This window comes from Humulus lupulus, chromosome 7 (assembly GCF_963169125.1).
Source record: "Humulus lupulus chromosome 7, drHumLupu1.1, whole genome shotgun sequence".
NCBI classification, from domain to species: domain Eukaryota; kingdom Viridiplantae; phylum Streptophyta; class Magnoliopsida; order Rosales; family Cannabaceae; genus Humulus; species Humulus lupulus.
In genome coordinates this window covers 16,795,451-16,815,748 of record NC_084799.1, presented here as the reverse complement: position 1 = coordinate 16,815,748, position 20,298 = coordinate 16,795,451, and the positions used below count along the sequence as shown (strand labels likewise).

The 20,298-nt window shown below is 34.9% G+C and overlaps 1 protein-coding gene and 1 non-coding gene across 2 annotated transcripts in view; one reads left to right on the top strand and one right to left on the bottom strand.

Moving 5' to 3' along the window:
- The window catches only part of LOC133791427 (uncharacterized), a 31,865-nt gene extending 15,848 nt beyond the window's left edge, over window positions 1-16,017 (bottom strand). The window contains 6 exon segments of the mRNA XM_062229357.1: window positions 13,384-13,661; window positions 13,908-14,241; window positions 14,243-14,265; window positions 14,467-14,667; window positions 15,385-15,479; window positions 16,013-16,017. Of these exon segments, the coding sequence (XP_062085341.1) occupies window positions 13,384-13,661; window positions 13,908-14,241; window positions 14,243-14,265; window positions 14,467-14,667; window positions 15,385-15,479; window positions 16,013-16,017 (936 nt within the window).
- Window positions 16,018-19,946: 3,929 nt separating this feature from the next.
- LOC133793182 (small nucleolar RNA R71) lies at window positions 19,947-20,053 on the top strand. Its single transcript, XR_009874639.1, has one exon. It is a non-coding gene; the product is annotated as a small nucleolar RNA R71 (small nucleolar RNA).
- Window positions 20,054-20,298: the final 245 nt, after the last annotated feature.

The window sequence follows — 20,298 nt, the reverse complement described above, 5'->3', positions numbered from 1 at the left end:
GGTGGATGTATCCCATTGAACGTTCGATGGCAGTTTATAAACAATATGTAAGAAATCGTGCACATCCGGAAGGTTCAATTGCAGAAGCTTACGTGGTGAACGAGGCCTTAACCTTTTGCTCAATGTACCTTCGGGGGGTTGAGACTCGATTCAATCGACCTGAGAGGAATAACGATCGCGTTGAATCCCAACCAAATCAGGAATATTCTATTTATAAGGCTGTTGGTCGTCCATTTGGTATGAAATCAAGTATGCTCCTCAATCCGCAGTTAAAGCAAAAGGCTGAGTGGTATATCTTGAACAATTGTGCCGAAATTAAGGAGTACCTTAGGTGTGTTTTCTAGTCTTTTTTCAATAATGATGTTTGGTTTATATACCGAGTAAAGGCCAAAATCATAACATTGTTGTCCATTTGTAGTGAGCATATGGATGAATTAAGAAGACGGGGGGGCTCGAATCTTGAAGTTCAACAAGAAGCTGATTTTCCTCAGTGGTTCAAAGAAAGAGTATGTATATTAGTCAATTCTTTTTCGAAACCCCACTTAATCAATCCAAAACTAATTTTCAATGTTAATGTTGATAGGTGAACGGTTTGCATGAGTCAACACCTACTGAAGTGAATAATGAATTGTATGCTCTCGCAAACAAATCAAGCGGCACCGTGTACTCATATCCAGGGATGATAGTGAATGGTGTGAAATTTGTGATTCATGGTCGTGATATGAAGCTTAAAACACAAAATTGCGGTGTAATGGTGCCAAGTGAGGAAGGAGTGAACTACTATGGAGTTCTGGAAGAAGTAATTGAGTTGTCCTACTTGATGGGTTACAGTGTTGTCCTATTCAAGTGTAGATGGTTCAATACAAATAGAATTAAAGTGGAATCCAATTTTACGAGCGTATATGTGAAGGAAGAATGTTATAAATATGATCATTTCGTTCTCGCATCTCAAGCAAAGTTGGTGTATTATCTTCGAGATGTGAAAAATGGGGATGATTGGAGGCTCGTTAATGAATACATTATGAGGAATGTATGGGATTTATCAAATTCCGATGTTGATGATACTGAGACCACAAATGATATACCAATATTGCAAGAAGTTAATTCTTCTTTATTTCAGTTGTGGGTAGAACTTCCAGTTTTTTATAATCTTCAGTATGATCGGGTTGATGTCAATGCCACTGAAGTGTACAACGTCGATGATTTGGTTGGCGAAGGTTCAGATGAATTCGTTGTCGATGATGAAGTTGAATTTGAAGACGACACGTTGGCTGAGTATGAAGATGATGAGGATGACGACAATGTTCTAGTCGATAGTGATAGTGATGTTCGTAATGATTTTGTAGTTAGTGATGATGAGGACAATGATATGTAATTTAAACAAGTGTATGTAACTTTTTATTTAATTCAATGAAAACTTTATTTATTATCATTAATTAATGATAGTATCAGATATAGGTACACATGCACCTATTGGATGCCTTGGGGATAGTCAATGTATTCATGTACTGGTACTCATTTTTTCAAGATGTTTGAGAAACATCTTGAAAAAATGGGTATTCGCACATGTCTGCTTACTATCTCCAAGGGATCCACTAGGTCGGAATAAGGTAGGTTGGGAATGACAATAAGTAATAAAATGTTAATTTTATAACAAAAAAACAATTGATATGCACCTAGTGGATGCCTTGGGGATAATTAATGTATTCATGTGCTGGTTCTCATTTTTTCAAGATATTTGATGAAATATCTTGAAGAAATGAGAATTACTACATGACTGCTTACTATCTCCAAGGGATCCACTAGGTCAGAATAGGGTAAGTTGGGAAATACAATAAGTAATAAAATGTTAATTTTATAACAAAAAATAATAGTGATGCACCTAGTGGATGCCTTGGGGATAGCCAATGTATTCATGTATTGTTCCTCATTTTTTTTAAATGTTTGTGAAACATTTTTAAAAAAATGAGGAGAAGTACATGACTCCTTACTATCTCCAATGGATCCACTAGGTTGGAATAGGGTAGGTTTGGAAATACCATAATGAATAAATGTTAATTTTATAACAAAAAACAACAGACATACATAATTTGAATTAGTTAATTAATGAATATTTTAATGTAGAATGGCTGAACCAAGTAATGACACAGGTGGTGGCTCCAAGAGGGGCAAGGGAGCTTATTACGGTGCTAATATCGAGAATGAGCTGGCCACCAAAAAAGTTAGTCATTTGAAAGTAGAGTTTGATGCACAAACTGGAAAAGCTATTCAAACATATGGCAAGTGGTTCAACAATTCCATGGCTCGTTATTTGCGTAACACCGTACCCCCAACTACACTAGCTTGGGAACAAGTAAAACCAGCTGATATCCAAGTTATTCAAAATAGGCTATCTGTAAGCATTTTTTTAAACCTTTAATAACTCATTATTAAATATTTTGTCTATCTTCATAATATTTTAACAAATTCCAAATTTAATTGTGATTTTAGGACAAATTCATTTATCCACAAGACAATTCAGTAATCAACGATGCCATGGTAAAACAAATGCAAAAACATCTAACTAATTGGCGCCACACGATGAAGAAACATTGGGTAGAGGTTGGAGGAGAGGTGGACAATGAGAGAGCGAAGTCAAAACCTTTTGGGTCAATTACTTCTTCTGATTGGGCAATTCTATGTGAGTTTTGGGCTTCTGATTCTCACCAGGTATGCCATAGATTTTACATTAATTTTTAATTATAAAATTACAATCTAGATTAATGCGTCCTGTTTTCTGTTTGAAGCGTATATCGAAGAAAAATAAAGAAGCTCGAGCAAAAATGACCATACCAGGAGGACACGGTTCCAAATCCATCGTTGCCCATGTTTATGATCACGTAAATTATAATAACCTATATCCTTACATTTACGAAAATATTATAAATGTCACAATGTTTAAATAATTTGCTTTTTTAGATGGACCCATCTACTGGCGAGCTCCCGAGCATGATCGACACATTCGAGCACCTCCACAAGAAGAAGGATAAGTGGATTAGTGATGTAGCGGCGACAAAACATGTAAGTTGCATAACCTTAACTAATTTATGATCATTTACCTTTAAAAAAGTTTAGTAAATAATTAATAAATATTATTTATTAATTGGTTGTTGTCAATTAGTAATTATTTATTAATTATTAATTAAATTTTTAACAATTAAACCTTTATAATCCATGTGCCAATATTTTTATGATTAATGATTGTGGACTAAGATAAAAAAAATAATGTAACTAATGTTGTCCCCGTATCAGGGAGCTTGTGGACTAAAGTAAATTTGGTCATGAAAATCCATATCTGAATCAAAACACATGCAAATATAGTTGATATATATGTTTGGAGACGTAAATTCCCCATTAATGGAATTAACTGCACTTATCTTATATATCAACATCTTCATGATTTTGATTCAGATATGGATTTTCATGACCAAATTTACTTTAGCCCACTTGCTCCCTGATACAGGAAAAAATTTAATTACATTCTTTTTCAATCATTGGTCTGCAGTCATTAATGATAGGATGTTGACAGATAGATTATAAAGTTATATTTTATATGTTTTTATATTAAAAATTTATAAGTTAGGTTTTCAAATAATGTTATATTAGAATTCAAGATACGTGCTTTTTATTGTGCAGACTAAGATGACCGAGCGTCGAGCATTGCAGAGTACGACACCTGTATCATCTGTTGCTTCTTGTGTCGGCGATAATGTCGACGGTCAGTTCCCGCCTGATATGGATATTGTCACGGATGTCCTTGGACCCCGCTCGTGTTATAAGAAAGGGTTTGGGGGATTGCCTAGGTTGAAGGAAATTGGCGCAAAGAGGGCAGCATCTTCATCAACTTCTCAAATGTCCGGGCAATTGCCACCTGAAGTGGACAGCCTTTTGCAGCGAACTAATGACATTATGCTAGAAAATCATAACCTAAAAAAGCATAATACTAAACTTGAGAGTCGTCAACGGCGTCAAGATCTCCTGCTCAGTGCTTTGTTGAAGCAGGTTGGTGAAATGGCTCCTGGTTTTACTATTGACTTACCAGAACAAGATTCAGACGATGACGATGACGATGATGCTGACGGAGGCGGGGATGATGAGGCGGGCAGTACTCATTTGTAGAACTTTTTATTTATTTATTTAAAGTTTAATTTATTAGACATTTATTTTACTAAACTACTTTTATATTTTCATGTTTGGTGGAGACAATAAATATTAATAGTTGTAATTTTTTTTATTTATTTATAAAATTTTAATTTTAATTTTATTTCTAATTAAATAATATTACTAAAAAATTAAATAATTATTAATATATTAAAATCGAAATTTATTAATTAATATTAATATATTGAAAATAAAATTAGTAATATAATAAAAAAAATTATTTAAAAAATACTTTTACCGGCGCAAAATTACGTCGACAAAAGTTTCAACCCTCACTGCATATATACATCTTTACCGGCGCAAAAACGCGCCACTAAAAGAGTCAACTTTTGCCGGTGTATTTTTGCGCCGCTAAAAGTGTTTTCCACAACAACGTGACAAAATTTTTTACCGACGCATCCCTATTTTTACCAGCGCATTTTTTCGTCGCCAAAAGATACCATTGTCGGCGCATTACATTTTGCATCGGCAAAAGTGAAATTGGCGACGGGGATACATCGCCGACCTTTGCCGGTGCAAATTTGCGCCGGCAAAATCTATATGACTTTTGCCGGCGCAAAACCTCACTTTTGCCAAGTGAGGTTTTTTGTAGTGAGTAGTTACAACAATTCTTGCAGTTAAATACCTATGTAAAAAATTTGATAGCAAAACTACTCAAGTAGTTACAATTCTTTGAGTTAAATACCTATGTAAAAAAATTGATGGCAAAAGTACTCAAGTAGTTGATTTTCTTGCACTTAACTCCCTGTCATCTAGCCAACTATTAAAACTAGCCATATGGGACACGTGACAGCCTCCAATTCGTCCATTTCTTTAAGTTTTAAATATTTTAAAATTAATCAAAAATTCAGGAAACTATAGCTACTTTGAGGGTGTAAATTACATTTTATATGAGATTTTTAATAAAGTGTGCAAAAATATGGCTTTTAAAAAAAAAAAAAAGTTAATCTATGGCTTTTTTAAGAATTTTCACTTTTATGGGTTTATTTTCCCATATTTTTGTATAAAAGTTGATTATGCCATAGTTTTACTCTTAATCAAATTTGGAAGGGTATGTTTGTAATTTGATTATTATTTTTTTAGGTTATTTGTTTTTTTATATTGTTTTTATATTACTAATTTTATATTAAATTTTTCTTTGGTTGTTTTGCAAAAAAAAATTTGTAATATGAATTGTTTTTAAAATTATTATTTATTTATTATAAACATGTTTTTTTTTAAGATTGTACGTTTTTTTTTTTCAAATCTTGGGTAGGGTAACCAATTACTTGATTGATCTTAAAAAAAATCCTAGAGCTAAGTTAAATAACATGCACCAGGAGGGGTAACCAGTTAACTTGAGATGAGTAACTTTCTGCCATAAAAGGGGTAGCCAGTTACCTAAGAGGGGTGACGAATTACTCATATTAAATATGAAAAGAAACATCAAATTTGAAGGAAAAAATGGAAGAACACTTCATTAAAAAATGAAGATGAAGTAACTATGATTTTAGTAACATAATTAACTAATTACCATAAATATACACACACCAGATCGTGAAAGTAACCAATTACCCTCAGAAATATACACACAAAGAATGTGAAGGTAACCAGTTACCCATTCACGTTTTCATATTTTTATTAGTTTTCTTTCCAAATTTTGGTATTCCTATACGTGTTACAGTAAAAAGAAAATGCTGCAAAAATTGATTTGAATTTTTTTACATATAGTGGAAAAAACTATAAAAAAAATTACAATAATAAAATATAATAAATAAAAAAATAGTAGAATAATTATGTAATGTTAAAATATACGTGTGAAAAAAATGGAAAAAAAAATAGAATGAGAAAAGAATAAGTACAAAAATAAAAAAAAAACAAAAGAAATGATGAATGAAAAAAATAGATGAATAAATAAGAATGAAAATAAGAAGAAGAAAAATAATGGAAAATGAAAAGAAACAAAATATATGAATGAAAAAATTGGTAGAAAAAAATGAAAAAAGAAAGGAAGAAGAAAAAAAAGCTCATATGTGTGAAAAAAAAAATGGAATGAGAAAATAATACATACAAAAATGAAGAAAAAATAGAATGAAAAACAAAACTGAAAAAATATGAAAAAAAAAACAATACAAATAAAAGAAAAAAATAGATAAATGAAAAAAAATGAAAAAAAGAAGAAGAATAATGAAAAACATGGAAAGAAAAAAATATTAAGGAAAAAATTGGTAGAAAAAAAAAAGGAAAAAATAGAAGAAAAAGCAAGTAAGGAAAAAAAATAAAAATAAAAATAAAATTACCTTCAAAATCAAATAAAACATAACTATGATGAAAAAAAATGTGATATTTTCATATTTTTGTTAGCCACTAATTGTGGTTCTGATACTTTAATTTTTTCTTTAATAAATTTCACATACAAATTAAGAAAAATATAACTCTCATATTTTTGCACATTGATGGTATAAAAGCCAAAATTTTTAAAAATTTCCTAATTAATAATGAAAATTTGGTTGTTCAAATTAAGTAAATAAATGTTATTATTCTATGTTTCCATTTAATATATAATATGTAGGTTGTGCAAAGTTTGGTTGTTCATATATATATAAACAAATGTATTGACCCCGCACATGGATTAATTAATTTCTTCAGCTGGCGATGTTGAGCTGATCATTTTATTTTATAAATAAACATTAATAAGAATATAATATATATATATACCAGACCAAGATCTAATCTTATTATAAGATCACCCAATTTTATTCCTTTCCATTTCTGTATGGAAAAGAATTAATATATTCAATACTTTTATGTTAATTTATAAATTAAACTTTCTAAAATGTCATATATCAAATATTGTTTAATGAAACTAAGACTGAATCTTCAAGCTTGAAAATCAACTATTATTGGTTTTGTTGATGCCGTTTTTCGTCAACAGTGAAAGAAGAGCACGTAAACAATAACTAGTAATGGCCAATTAAAATATAACAATGCAAAGCACGATTTTTACGTGGTTCAGCAGTTAAATCTGCCTAGTCCACGAGTCTTTGTTATTAAACACAAGATTATCTCTGAAAATTCTTAAGCATGAATTCTTCAGAGTTTTCTCTCAAGATTCAGAAATTCGGTCATTTACAATGGTGCATGACCTCTCTATTTATAGAGAAGGATGCAGAATACTATCCCACATATTTTGGGTAGTTACTCTTTTTGTGTAAATAAAATAAATGACTTTAAATACCTGCGATCCGATATAAAAGGAAATGTCCCCTCAAGACTAGGGGGCATATAACTAATCGAATAATATCTCATGGTTTTATGGGATTTACAATAATAAATGCGGACTGCGTCTCTTATTGACAACACTTGTAGATGTTCAAGGTTATTATCATATATCTCCAAGGTCTCATTCTCCCAGATCTCTCATCCTCGTTCGAGCTAACGACATTTCCCGAGGTCACATGGATTTCGAGATCGTACGCGCGTCAGGCTCGGAACCCCTGATCCGATGTCATCCCTGAAGATAGATGCATCTCGGGAGCTATCCTCCGAGATCGTGAACATTTCGAGGCCACCACATTCGAGATCGTCTCAGTCTTGTAGGCTCGATACTTAATCCTAGAGCATACCTCAAACTTCACAAGTTCATTCGCTACGAATCCAGCTTTCGAGGTCACATTTAACATGGCTCGAAATCTGGGTATAACATCTTGCCCCCTCAAAAGTATTTGTTCGAATTCTAAGAGAAGGAAACTTTTGAACTACTTTCTTCGAGAACCGTACCGTCATACACTTAAAAATGGACACGCGACAGCTGGGTATTGCTCATTCATGGTACTTGAGTACCTTGGAAACCTGCCCACGATCATTCATCTGCCACCTTTTCAGTACCATCATGTCATTGTCCCCTGACTGTTGGATTTCAAGAGGATTCTGGCCAATGGCCCAAATTAATCATTTTTATCACTTTTCCCCTTTATATATTCAAAGTCTTCTTCATCCCCTTACTTTACACGCATCAGAAACAAAGAAACGGAAGGGACGAAACCAGAGGTCCCAGAAGACCTCCTTCTCGTGCATGTTCTCTCAGCCGAAAAAACAAAGAACCTCCGGTTTGTTCGAGTCCATGCGCTCATATTTGCAACCTCTCCTTCAGTCAGCAATTTCTCTGCAATCGCCATTATTGTGTAAGTGTCCAATCTTTGTCTTCCCTTACCTCAGTCTTTGTTCATACTATTCTTGCTGTGTCTTTGAATGTACTAGTTAATTTTCTTAGCACAATACGTTAGGGAATTTTTTATCCGACAGACTCTTATGTTTTTTTAGATTTCCATACTGAATTTACATCACTGGTTCATACCCAGTTTTGATGTTTGAGAAAGATTCCTGTTTTCTGGGTTTTAAAATTTTAAGAGACGTTTCTTGTACACCAAGATTTCGGGCAAAAAACCTTGGCTTTGACAAGTGCGCGAAACCCAAGGCTTCATTTTCTGGTTATCCGCCACTCTTTTTTCCCCCGATTTTCGGGATTTAAAAAAAAAAATTATCCACTCTCCTCCCTTTCTCGTGGAACGCACGTCCTGACTCTTTAATAAGGGTCTCAATATATAGCTTGTTCCTAAACTCCGAGCTCGTCCTATCGAGCTCGTAATTCTTGCATGCATGGCCCTCACCATTTTTTCTTTCTCGCTAGATGTCACAGAATCTGGAAAGACGGTGGGGGTCGTTGCTGGCAATCCCTTACGAGCCAAAAACCCCGAGCCCGGAATCGCTGTTCGCTCGGAATCAACGTCGGATTCGGGAGTACGAGCTTGCGCGCGAGCAGGAGGATATTCGAGCTCATTATCGCCGCCAAATAGACGAGGTCATAGAGAAGAAGAGGAGAATTCTTCGGAAAGCTCTTTATCCAGAGTCCAACTCAGGGCCTAAGCCAATCCCCCTCGACCCCGCACTAAAGGTCACCATCGCGTATAATCCAGGAGAACTTCAATTTTCACTGATGGGGGAACCTTCTTCCTCGCAGCCGAGGAAAGAAATGTTCGAGGCCGAGCACTATTGGAGCTCGGTTACCTGGACTAGTCAGATAACTGACATCTTGGCCCTCCATGGCCTCAGCTTGTCAGGTTCTTTGAAGTGTCGAGCTCCGGCCGACCACGAACGAAGCTGTTTCGCCCCTGGGGGCCACGACGCCAAGCTGAAATACGCGGCATGGAGCCAAGAACACATGAGGGCGGGGGCACTGTTGCCTTTGAAGTCTTTTTTCAAGGACTTCACAGATTTTGTTGGGTTGGCTCCGTTCCAACTCAACACCAACTCTTACAGGGTTCTGTCCGCCCTGAGGTCGCTATACCACGAGCAGACGTGGGAAGGGCCTTTGCCTCAAGAGATCTTATATCTCTTTTGTCTGAAAAGCAACCCCTCCCGAGCTTGGGGAGGAGATGGCTTTTATTATCTTTCGAGCTATCCCAAAGAGAAAAAGGTCTTCGAAGATCTCCCCAATTATCCACTTGATTTCAAAAAGGCCTTCTTCTGGACAGATGGACTGTCCCCGTCTCGATACTACTCGTTCAGGCGGATTCGTAAGTATTCCCAGTTTTCTTTATCTCTGTGCTCGGGATTTTAGCTGTTAGATCCATACTTAGTTGAAATGTGTCTTGCTTTTCAGCCAATTTTCAGCGTCCCACTCCTGACGAGACGATGAAGGAGCATAGAGAGACCCTGCTCCAACTCCCTCATGGCAGGAGGTCTCTCTTATACCTTCTACATGAGAATAGGCTCTGAAAATGCGGACTTTTGGGGGAGGTGTTGATCCCAAAAGAGGGTGTTTTAAAATTTAAACTCGCAAGTGCACGAATCGTTTCAGAATATAATGTTCATGTAAGTACGAGGTCGAACCCATGGGAGTTGACTAACATCAAAAGAAACTATTTCAAACAAAGCAATAATATTCTAACCTAGTTCCAAATATTTGATGAGATTTTGTTTTAGAAAAATAAAAGACAATTAATAAAAAGATTTAAGATTAAATAGAAAAATGGTCTTTAAAAGATATATGTAAAATAAGATTATTAAGATATTAGAATCCACAAAATGCAAGTTCAATAGTATTTATAAGTATATTGATTCCCAAGTTTAGATATAGTTGAAATAAATCACACTATACTTTTTTTCAAAATATATTTTCTTATTCAAGCACAAGTTACTCTTTCAAAAAGGTAGGATTTTTCTTCACTTATATAAGATATAATTTCTAAGCATTAGTTGTGTTACAACCTAATGAAACTACAAAAAATCAAAGAGATTATGTTTAGGCAAAATATGATACTTATGCTCTAAGAATTAGATGTAAACAATTTAATGAAAAACATTTAATCAAAGAATATCATATTTTTGCATAATGAAGAACTAAGTGTAATATGCTTTAACAATCAATAATAGATGAAAAATGCATATCTTTGATAGAAAAATCCATAAACAATGTTGTACAAATGGGAAATCAACATACAACAAAAAATACTATCTAGTTACATTTTGCTTCATCATCATCTTAATAACCTTTGAAAAAGATTAGAAGCTCATAACTAGATAAAAATTACAACATAACATACTTGACATGCTCTTCAAAAGATGAAAGTGGTAAAGAGAAACTAGTGAAAAGAAGAGAGAAAAATGTGTAGAAGATGTTGAAAAAAAAGATGAAGAAGAAGAGCCCCCCAAATGGTCTTAGAAGACTCTATTTATAGGCAAAATATGGAGATTAAATTAATCAAATTAAAATAAATAAATTGATTAATTTAATTGTGTTGGGAAGTGGTAGGATAAATAGAGTAAGTGTAAGAGTATTGGAAAAATGAAATGTTTGGTTGGGTAAAAGATTGGTGAAAAGCTAGGGTAAAAAAAATAAATTATGAATGTTTATTTAGGTAAGAAAAATAGGGAGGAGTAAATTGATATTTGAGTGAAAAATATTGGGAATGAAAAAACATGATTTTTTTTGCATTTTTGTGGCTATTTGGCAGCTGGTTTAGGCATGGGATGGTGCAGTTTAGGCCACGGTTGGGCGTTGATGGGCTTCAGCTTGATGTGGGCTGTGTGGTGCTGAAGCTGGCGGGCCCAAAATATGGGCAGACTTGTGGAGGCTGGCCCACGTTTGAGCTGGGCAATATTGATTGTTGAGGAGAGCTTTGGGCGTGAGATGCTTGCTGAAGGGAGGATATTATATGCTGAAGCTAATGAGTTTGATGATATATGTTGAGGAATCAGTTGGACAGGTGGCGTTGGAGTAGCTGATTGATGAGTGATGCTTCAGACTCTTCATGCGGCTGGGAGATTGGAGGCTGAAGGAAGCACTTGGCAGGAAGGAGATGGGCCACGGGCTGTAACGGGCCTGGGCAGAGGGTGACAAGAGGAGAAAAATGTCACTTTCCTTGATTTTTCTTTACAGAAATGCCATTTTTTTCCACCATTCTTCTTGCTTTTCAAGAGCAAATAACATACAAAACAACTCCCTATAAAACAAATATAAATTAAATTAAAACTAGATATTTTCAAAAATGAAATATACAACAAAAGTTCAATGAAAATATTAATTATTAATTTACTTAAACATTTAAGCTCAAAATTGCATATTTTTACTCCTAACTTAACAATATTAATTTTAAATAATTAAGCCATAACATTTTACAATAATGTAATAATAAAAATACACAAAAATCTATAAAATTAAAATAAACCTAATGAATTCAAAATTACTTAAAAACTTAATAAATCAATTAAAAACTCAAGGATTAAGCAACAATTAGCACATAAAAAGTGGTAAAATAACTCTATTTTGTAGAGTTATCACACTCCCAAACTTAGAATTTTGCTAGTCCTCAAGCAAAAAGAAAAATAAAAACACACATTTTTTTTATTATTTGGTGATATCAAAAATTTCCTCAAAGATTGCATATTGAAAATAATTTATAAAAAAAAATATGAATCAAAATGAACCTTATGTAATTAATTCCATAGTCAATCTTGCTTTGAAAATATATTTTAAATTAGAAGTCCAAAACTATTTATCAAGTTATTATGTGAATTTTGGAAAATTTGTTGTAATAAACTATTTATTTCACATATTATGATGAATACTTTTTTTTTAAAAATTTCATTTTTTTAAGCAAAATTGACCCAAGAATTAAACACAAAGCTTAAGAAAGATTCATAATTTTTTTTTAAACTAAAATAAAACTCAATTAAGGGTATTATCATAGGAAAAACGGATATCACCAAAGGGGTTTTTTTTTTTATATAATTTTTTTTAATAGTTTTTGATAGAAAATAAAGTATAAAAGTACAAACTATATATATATTACTAGAAAGATAATATATTTTTTTGTTTTTACTGAAATTCTACCATTTTCAAACATAAAAAAGAAGTAACCATATAAACCCACTACCCCCAAACTTAATTTATGCATTGTCCTCAATGTATCAAAATACAAATATAAATTGAAGCGTGAAAGAGTTTAGAGTTTAGAATGGTCGTACCTCATCATGGAGCATGTCAAGAGTGCAATAAAAAAGAAACAAAAATCAAAACAAGAAGTTAACCTAAAAACATAAATAAAACACACATTTACCAATAATTGATGAGAGCGATCAAGGATCATGGTAAATAGGATCCTCAAGAAGGATTTCATCCACTTTAGCAGTTTTCAATTCTAAAAATGGTTTCAATTTTTTTCCATTCACTTTGAATACATTACCATTATTAGGATTTTCAATTTCAATGGCTCCATGTGGAAAAACAGTGCGAACAATGTATGGACCTACCCACCTAGAGCGTAACTTCCCCGGGAAGAGATGCAAACGAGAATTGTATAAAAGGACTTTTTGACTGGGAGAGAAATCTTTTCGTAAAATGTTTTTGTCATGGTAAATCTTCATTCGATCCTTATATTTTTTGGAATAGTCATATGCATCATGCTTAAGTTCTTCTAACTCATTTAATTGAAGCTTTCTTCTCTCACCTGCTTTGTCTAAGGAAAAATTCAATTGCTTAATTGCCCAATAGGCTCTATGTTCTAGCTCAACGGGTAAGTGACATGCCTTTCCATATACAAGTCTATAGGGAGACATTCCAATGGGTGTTTTGTATGCAGTTCTATATGCCCATAATGCATCAATGAGTCTTAAGGACCAATCTTTCCTAGATGGATTGACAGTTTTCTCTAAGATGTGCTTAATTTCCCTATTTGATATTTCGACTTGGCCACTAGTTTGTGGGTGATAAGGTGTAGTGACTTTATGTGTAATGCCATATTGTTTCATTAAATGCTCAAAAGATCTATTATAAAAGTGCGTACCGTTATCACTAATGATAGCACGTGGTGAGCCAAAACGGGAGAAAATATTTTCTTTAAAAAACTTAAGCACAACTTTATGGTCATTTGTGTGGCATGCAACAGCTTCAACCCATTTAGACACATAATCAACACCAACAAGAATGTACAAGTTACCAAAAGAGTTAGGAAATGGACCCATAAAATCAATGCCCCAAACATCAAATATTTCAACAATAAGGATAGGATTCAAAGGCATCATGTTTCTTCTAGTTACACTTCCTAACATTTGACAACGTTCGCAAGATTTGCAATAAACATAAGTGTCATGAAAAATAGTAGGCCAATAAAATCCACATTGTAAAATTTTCAAAGCAGTTTTCTTACCACTAAAATGTCCACCACATGCATGATCATGACAAAAAGATATGATTTTAAGTTGATCACAGTTTGGAATGCATCTCCTTATTATTTGATCAGGGCAATATTTAAACAAATAAGGGTCATCCCACATGAAATGTTTCACTTCAGAATAAAATTTAGATTTGTCATGCTTAGACCAATGAGAAGGAATTTCACCAGTGACCAAATAATTCACAATCTCAGCATACCAAGGCAAAGAAGATATATGCATGAGTTGTTCATCAGGAAAAGTTTCAGTTATAGTGGTGGAGTCATTATTAGTCTCAACAACAATTCTAGACAAATGATCAGCAACAACATTTTCAGAACCTTTTTTTATCTCATATCTCTAAATCAAATTCTTGTAAAAGCAAGATCCAACGAATTAAGCGAGATTTAGCATCTTTCTTCGACAAGAGATATTTCAATGCAGCATGATCAGAATAGACAATTATTTTAGATCCTAACAAGTAAGACCTAAATTTCTCCAATGCAAACACAACAGCAAGCAATTATTTTTCAGTTGTAGAATAATTTAATTGAGCATCGTTCAAAGTTTTGCTAGCATAGTAGATTACATGAGGTAACTTGTTAATTCTTTGTCCTAGAACAGCACCAATAGCATAATCAGAAGCATCACACATTATTTCAAAAGGGATATTCCAATCAGGAGGGCGAATAATGGGTGCACTAGTCAAAAGGGATTTCAATTTTTCAAAGGCAGCATGGCAATCATTATCAAAGACAAAAGCATTTTCTTTTCCTAGCAAATGACATAATGGGCGCGAAATTTTGCTAAAGTCTTTTATGAATCTTCTATAAAAACCGGCATGGCCTAAGAATGATCTAATTTCTTTTACTGTCTTAGGTGGAGGAAGTTTTGAAATAAGGTCAACTTTTGCTTTATCAACTTCTATTCCCTCAGATGAAATTACATGACCTAAAACAATTCCTTTTTTAACCATAAAATGACATTTTTCCCAATTACGAACTAAATTCTTTTCTTTGCAACAAATTAAAACAAGAGAAAGATGGTGCAAACAGTCATCAAAAGAATTTCCAAACACAGAAAAATCATCCATAAACACTTCAAGATTTCTTTCAACCATATCAGAAAATATTGCAATCATACATCTTTGAAAAGTTGCAGGAGCATTACAAAGACCAAAAGGCATGCGACGATATGCAAAGGTTCCAAAAGGGCAAGTGAAGGTAGTCTTTTCTTGATCTTCAGGGGCAATGGGGATTTGGTTATATCCCGAATAGCCATCAAGAAAACAATAATATGCATGGCCAGCTAAACGTTCAAGCATTTGATCAATAAAGGGTAAAGGAAAGTGGTCTTTTCTAGTAACATTATTTAGCTTTCTATAGTCCATACACATTCTCCACCCCGTTTGTACTCGAGTAGGGATTAATTCATTTTTCTCATTTTCAACAACTGTGATCCCAGACTTTTTAGGCACTACTTGAACTGGACTAACCCATTGACTATCAGAAATAGGGTAAATGATACCTACATCTAACAGTTTAAGTACTTCTTCCCTAACGACCTCTTTCATATTTGGATTTAACCTTCTTTGACATTCCCGAGAGGTTTTGACATTTTCTTCTAGATGGATTCTATGCATGCATATGGATGGGCTAATTCCCTTGATGTCTCCGATAGTCCAACCTATGGCTTCTTTATGTTTTCTAAGGACATCTAACAGTTTACCTTCTTGTTCTTTATCTAAAGCAGACGCTATGATAACAGACAAGGTTCTAGACTCTCCTAGAAAAGCATATTTTAAATTTTCTGGCAAAGGTTTAAGGTCTAACTTTGGAGACTCGGAAATTGATTGAACATGATCTAAGGGTGAAAAGGGTTCAACTTTGGTTTCATTTAAGGGTATAGACTCTAACAAAGAATTCACATCATCATTAAAATCATCAATGTGCAAGTTCATACCAAAGTATTTTTCACAAAAATCAAGTAAGTCACTTCCATCATCTTCACACATATTCTCTATCATGTTAACTTCATGCACTTCCTCACGCTCAACAGATTTAGCAACATTAAAAACATTTAATTCAACAGTCATGTTTCCAAAAGATAATTTCAATACACCATTACGACAGTTGATAATTGCATTAGATGTAGCTAAAAATGGTCTACCTAGAATGATGGGTATTTGAGCATGAGCATTTTCAACAGGTTGAGTGTCAAGAACAATAAAGTCCACAGGAAAATAGAATTTATCCACTTTAATTAAAACATCTTCTACAATACCTCTAGGGATTTTCACTGAACGATCGGCTAATTGAAGTGTTATAGAAGTTGGTTTTAATTCTCCTAGACCAAGTTGCTTATACACAGAATAAGGCAGTAAATTCACACTAGCTCCTAAATCAAGCAAAGTTTTGTTAATGAAATGATCGCCAATGATGCATGAAATTGTTGGACAACCGGGATCTTTATATTTCACAAGGCTTTTATATTGAATTATGGAGCTAACTTGTTCAGTTAAAAACGCCTTTTTTGGAACATTTGTGTTTCTTTTAACAGTGCAAAGGTCTTTTAAGAATTTAGAATAGGCAGGAATTTTTTTAATGGCATCTAAGAAAGGAATGTTTATGCTTACTTGTTTGAAAACTTCTAAGATGTCACTATATTGATTGCCTTTCTTGAGTGGAATTAATCTTTGTGGAAAAGGAGCTTTTGGGATGGAAGGAAGGATTTGAGCATCATCTTTTGAAAGGTCATTTGTGTTGGAACTTTGAGGTTGGCTTTGGTCTTTTTCAACTTGAGGTGTGTAATCGGGTTTGACAATTTGTTTTCCGGACCTAAGAGTTGAGATAGACTTAGCTTATTCTTTATGACTAGGAGTTCCTATTTCATATTGGCCTTTAGGATTTGGGATGGGTTGGCTAGGAAATCTTCCTTTTTCTCTCTCGGTTACAGCACTAGCAAGTTGACCCAATTGTGTCTCGAGTTTGGCAATGGATTGAGACTGATTTTGTAAGATTTGTTGGGTGGATTGCATGAATTGTTGTAAGGTGTCTTCTAAGGAAGGTTTTCTTTGTGGAGGGTAAGGTTGTAACGCCCTACTTCCTTAGAGCCGTTACTAAGTGAGTTTTTAAGACAAAACAATGTGCAATGAACTCGCTAACCGAGGTTTTGAAACAAAAGTGTGACTAATTAAAAGTTAAGGCTGTAATCTTTGAAAAGGCGTCGTTTCATTAAAACTTCTATTATTAAACATTTGGGATCCCAAAATAAGGTTTGAAACTAATTACATTTTTGAAATAAGGTTACAGTTAAGAAATCATAAAATCATAGATTATTACAGCCACTTTCGAATAAACCCCCAACCAAAGCAGTCGGGCAGGCCGAACATGTACGCTTCGCTTCACGCTCTCCGTACTCATGGTTGGTTGACTTAGCCATTGCCCTTACCTGCAACACAGAGCACCCGTGAGCCGAAGCCCAGCAAGAAAACTCATGCAGAACATAACATATGCAATGTATACAGTTTATCATAACAGATAATCCACAAATAAACAAGTCAACCATTAGACTAAGCAAACACGGCCATGCCGCCCCAGGACCCTTACCAAAGCCCTGGGGTATCGGTTCTCACCGCGAGGATAACTCATGTATCCCTTGGGTCCCACCCTGAATATAGCATCCCATGTGCTAGGTGTTACTTTCGGCCCACGGCCGCCCCGGCTTACGCCGTACTCGGCCCACGGCCGCCCCGGCTTACGCCGTACTCGGCCCTTGCCGCTCATTTCATCATAATCACACATATAGTACATTCGAAATAATCATTCACACACATCATGATTCATTTAAAGTTTAAAAATTTGCACATAATATAATCTGGGGCCATGCCCTAACCTCGGGTGTTATAGTTTTCTTACCTTTCCAATCAATAGCTTAGATCACCTGACTCCTTGAGCACGATCCCACCCGAGCCTTAGCGCACACCTAGGCACAAACATAGGTCAAAGTCAACACCGAACCCCAAGTCCGAATACCTAGCCTCGGGACCAATCCCGAGCCCCCGGGAAGTCCCAAATCCCCAAAACAAAGTGGCGGAAACAAGCCCCGAACCCTAGGTCAAAATCCATCATCAAAACTCAAAAATTCCCCTCTGTGAACAGTGCAGTGCTACAGCGCTCTAAAGAGGGCGCTGTAGCGCTACAAGCAGAACACCCCTCCAGAAACAGGGACTAGCGCTACAGCGCCCACTGACTAGCGCTGTAGCGCTAGTTGCAGCCCAGAAATCCCAATATCGCATTTCTGCGATTTCTTTCACCCAATCTCAAACCAAACTTCCCCAAATCTTTACCAAACTCAAAATCAAGCTTATGAACACTCTCCATTCATCCCAAGCATCCCAAATCCTCAAATCCCAAGATCATTTATCCCAAATCTCAAAATCTACCATGAACAACCCTAAACCAGAAATTCAAGCAAACCACAAAGTTAAAGTCTTAGAAATCATACCATTGCTGCAAATTTCGACCTTGAGTCAACCCTAGGCCTCCTTAGCTTGCTCTCCCTCAAAGCTTGCCCAGAAATCCCCTGAGATTCCCATCAATCCAGCTCAAAACACAGCTCAAACCATCAAAACCCTTAAAACCGAAAATCTCTAAAACTTACCTCAAACATTGATGTGTTCTTGCCAAATCTTCAAGTCTAACCCAAGATCCTTGATGCTCAGCCTATCCTTGCTCTCCCTCAAAGCTTTTCCCCAAGAAAAACGGAGAGGAACGGTGCAAGAACGCACAAACCGTTCCTTGAGAAAACCCCCCCTGTTTTCTCTCTTTTCTTTCTTTCCTTCTTCTTTCTTTTCTTTTTCCTTCAGCATTCCCTCTCTCTATAAAGCCTTATAAAAACCTATCTCCAAAAGCCAAATGACCAAAACGCCCTCCCTATAAATTCTAAATCCTTTTGTTCAAGTAGGGCCATCTTAGTCATTCACCCAATTCCCGCTAATCCTCAAGTGTCTCTAATATTTTCCCGTTGCTTCCCACTACCTGATAAATCACCAAATAATTATCCCCCATCATCAAAATAAATCTCAATCTATTTCTCTGAATTCCTGTTCGTACCCCCAGGCTCGCCCCGAGCCGGGTATAAATTCTTGTCATCACTTTCCGCTAGCCTGCCCACTGGGATCGCCTCGAGTCACAAAGCTCAGATACATCCACATACCACTGTGGCCTCAACAATCAACACATATCAATACAGTTACGCCCAATCATGGCCAAATTACAATTATGCCCTTCTAACACGATCCGGGCCTACATGCACACTAACTTACATAGTCATGCATCTCAGATAAACAAATAGTCATATAACATGCTTTAAATCATAACCATGCATTTAAATAATTAGAATCACACATAAATCCCATCATGCCCTCCTGGCACGCTAATCAAGGCCCTTAAGCCTTATTAGCGAATTTGGGTCGTTACAAAGGTTGACTTGGTTGGGCATGATTTGGATTTGGCAGGTGGAATTGGTTTCCTTGATTCATTTGTGGTTGGTTTTGTCTCCATGAAAAATTAGGATGGTTTCTCCAATTTGGATTGTATGTGTTGGAAAATGGACTATCAGAAGAAGGTTTTCCATATGAATGTAAAGCATTAGCCTCTTCAGAAAATGGTTCAATAAAAGAAGGACATGATTGAGCATTATGACATGAACTAGCACATAAAGAACAAACATCTTTTTTAGGTTGCACATGAGAATTCATAGATTGACTTATTACTAAGGCTTCTACTTTTCTTGCTAATTTATCAAATGATGTTCTTAAATCACTTTCTTCTTTTATTTCATATTTTCCTTCTCTTTTTGGTGAAGGGTTGGCTCTAGACCTAGGCTCAGAATAATTCCATTGTTGTGAATTAACAGACAATTCTTCAAGAGCGTCCCAAGCCTCTTTCCCTTGCAGTTTTAAAAATTTTCCAGTATGCATAGATTGAATCATTTGTCGGTTGGAAGGGGTTAAACCATCATAAAAATATTTTACGAGTCTCCATTTTTCAAAACCATGGTGGGGACATTTTAATAATAAATCTTTAAATCTTTCCCAACATTCATAAAATTCTTCGTTGTCTTTTTGATAAAATTCAGAGATTTCTCTTCTTAAACTATCAGTTTTGGACATGGGGAAAAATTTAGCAAGAAATTTATTAAAAAGTTGATCCCAAGTAGTTATGGTTCCAGTTGGAAGTGAGTTTAACCAAGCTTTGGCTCTATCTTTTAAAGAAAAAGGAAACAACCTAAGTTTAACCGACTCATCTGAAAAATTTTTAAAACGAAAGGTTGAGCAAATTTCCAAAAAGTCTTTTACATGCATGTATGGATCCTCTCTTTCTAAACCATAAAATGATGGTA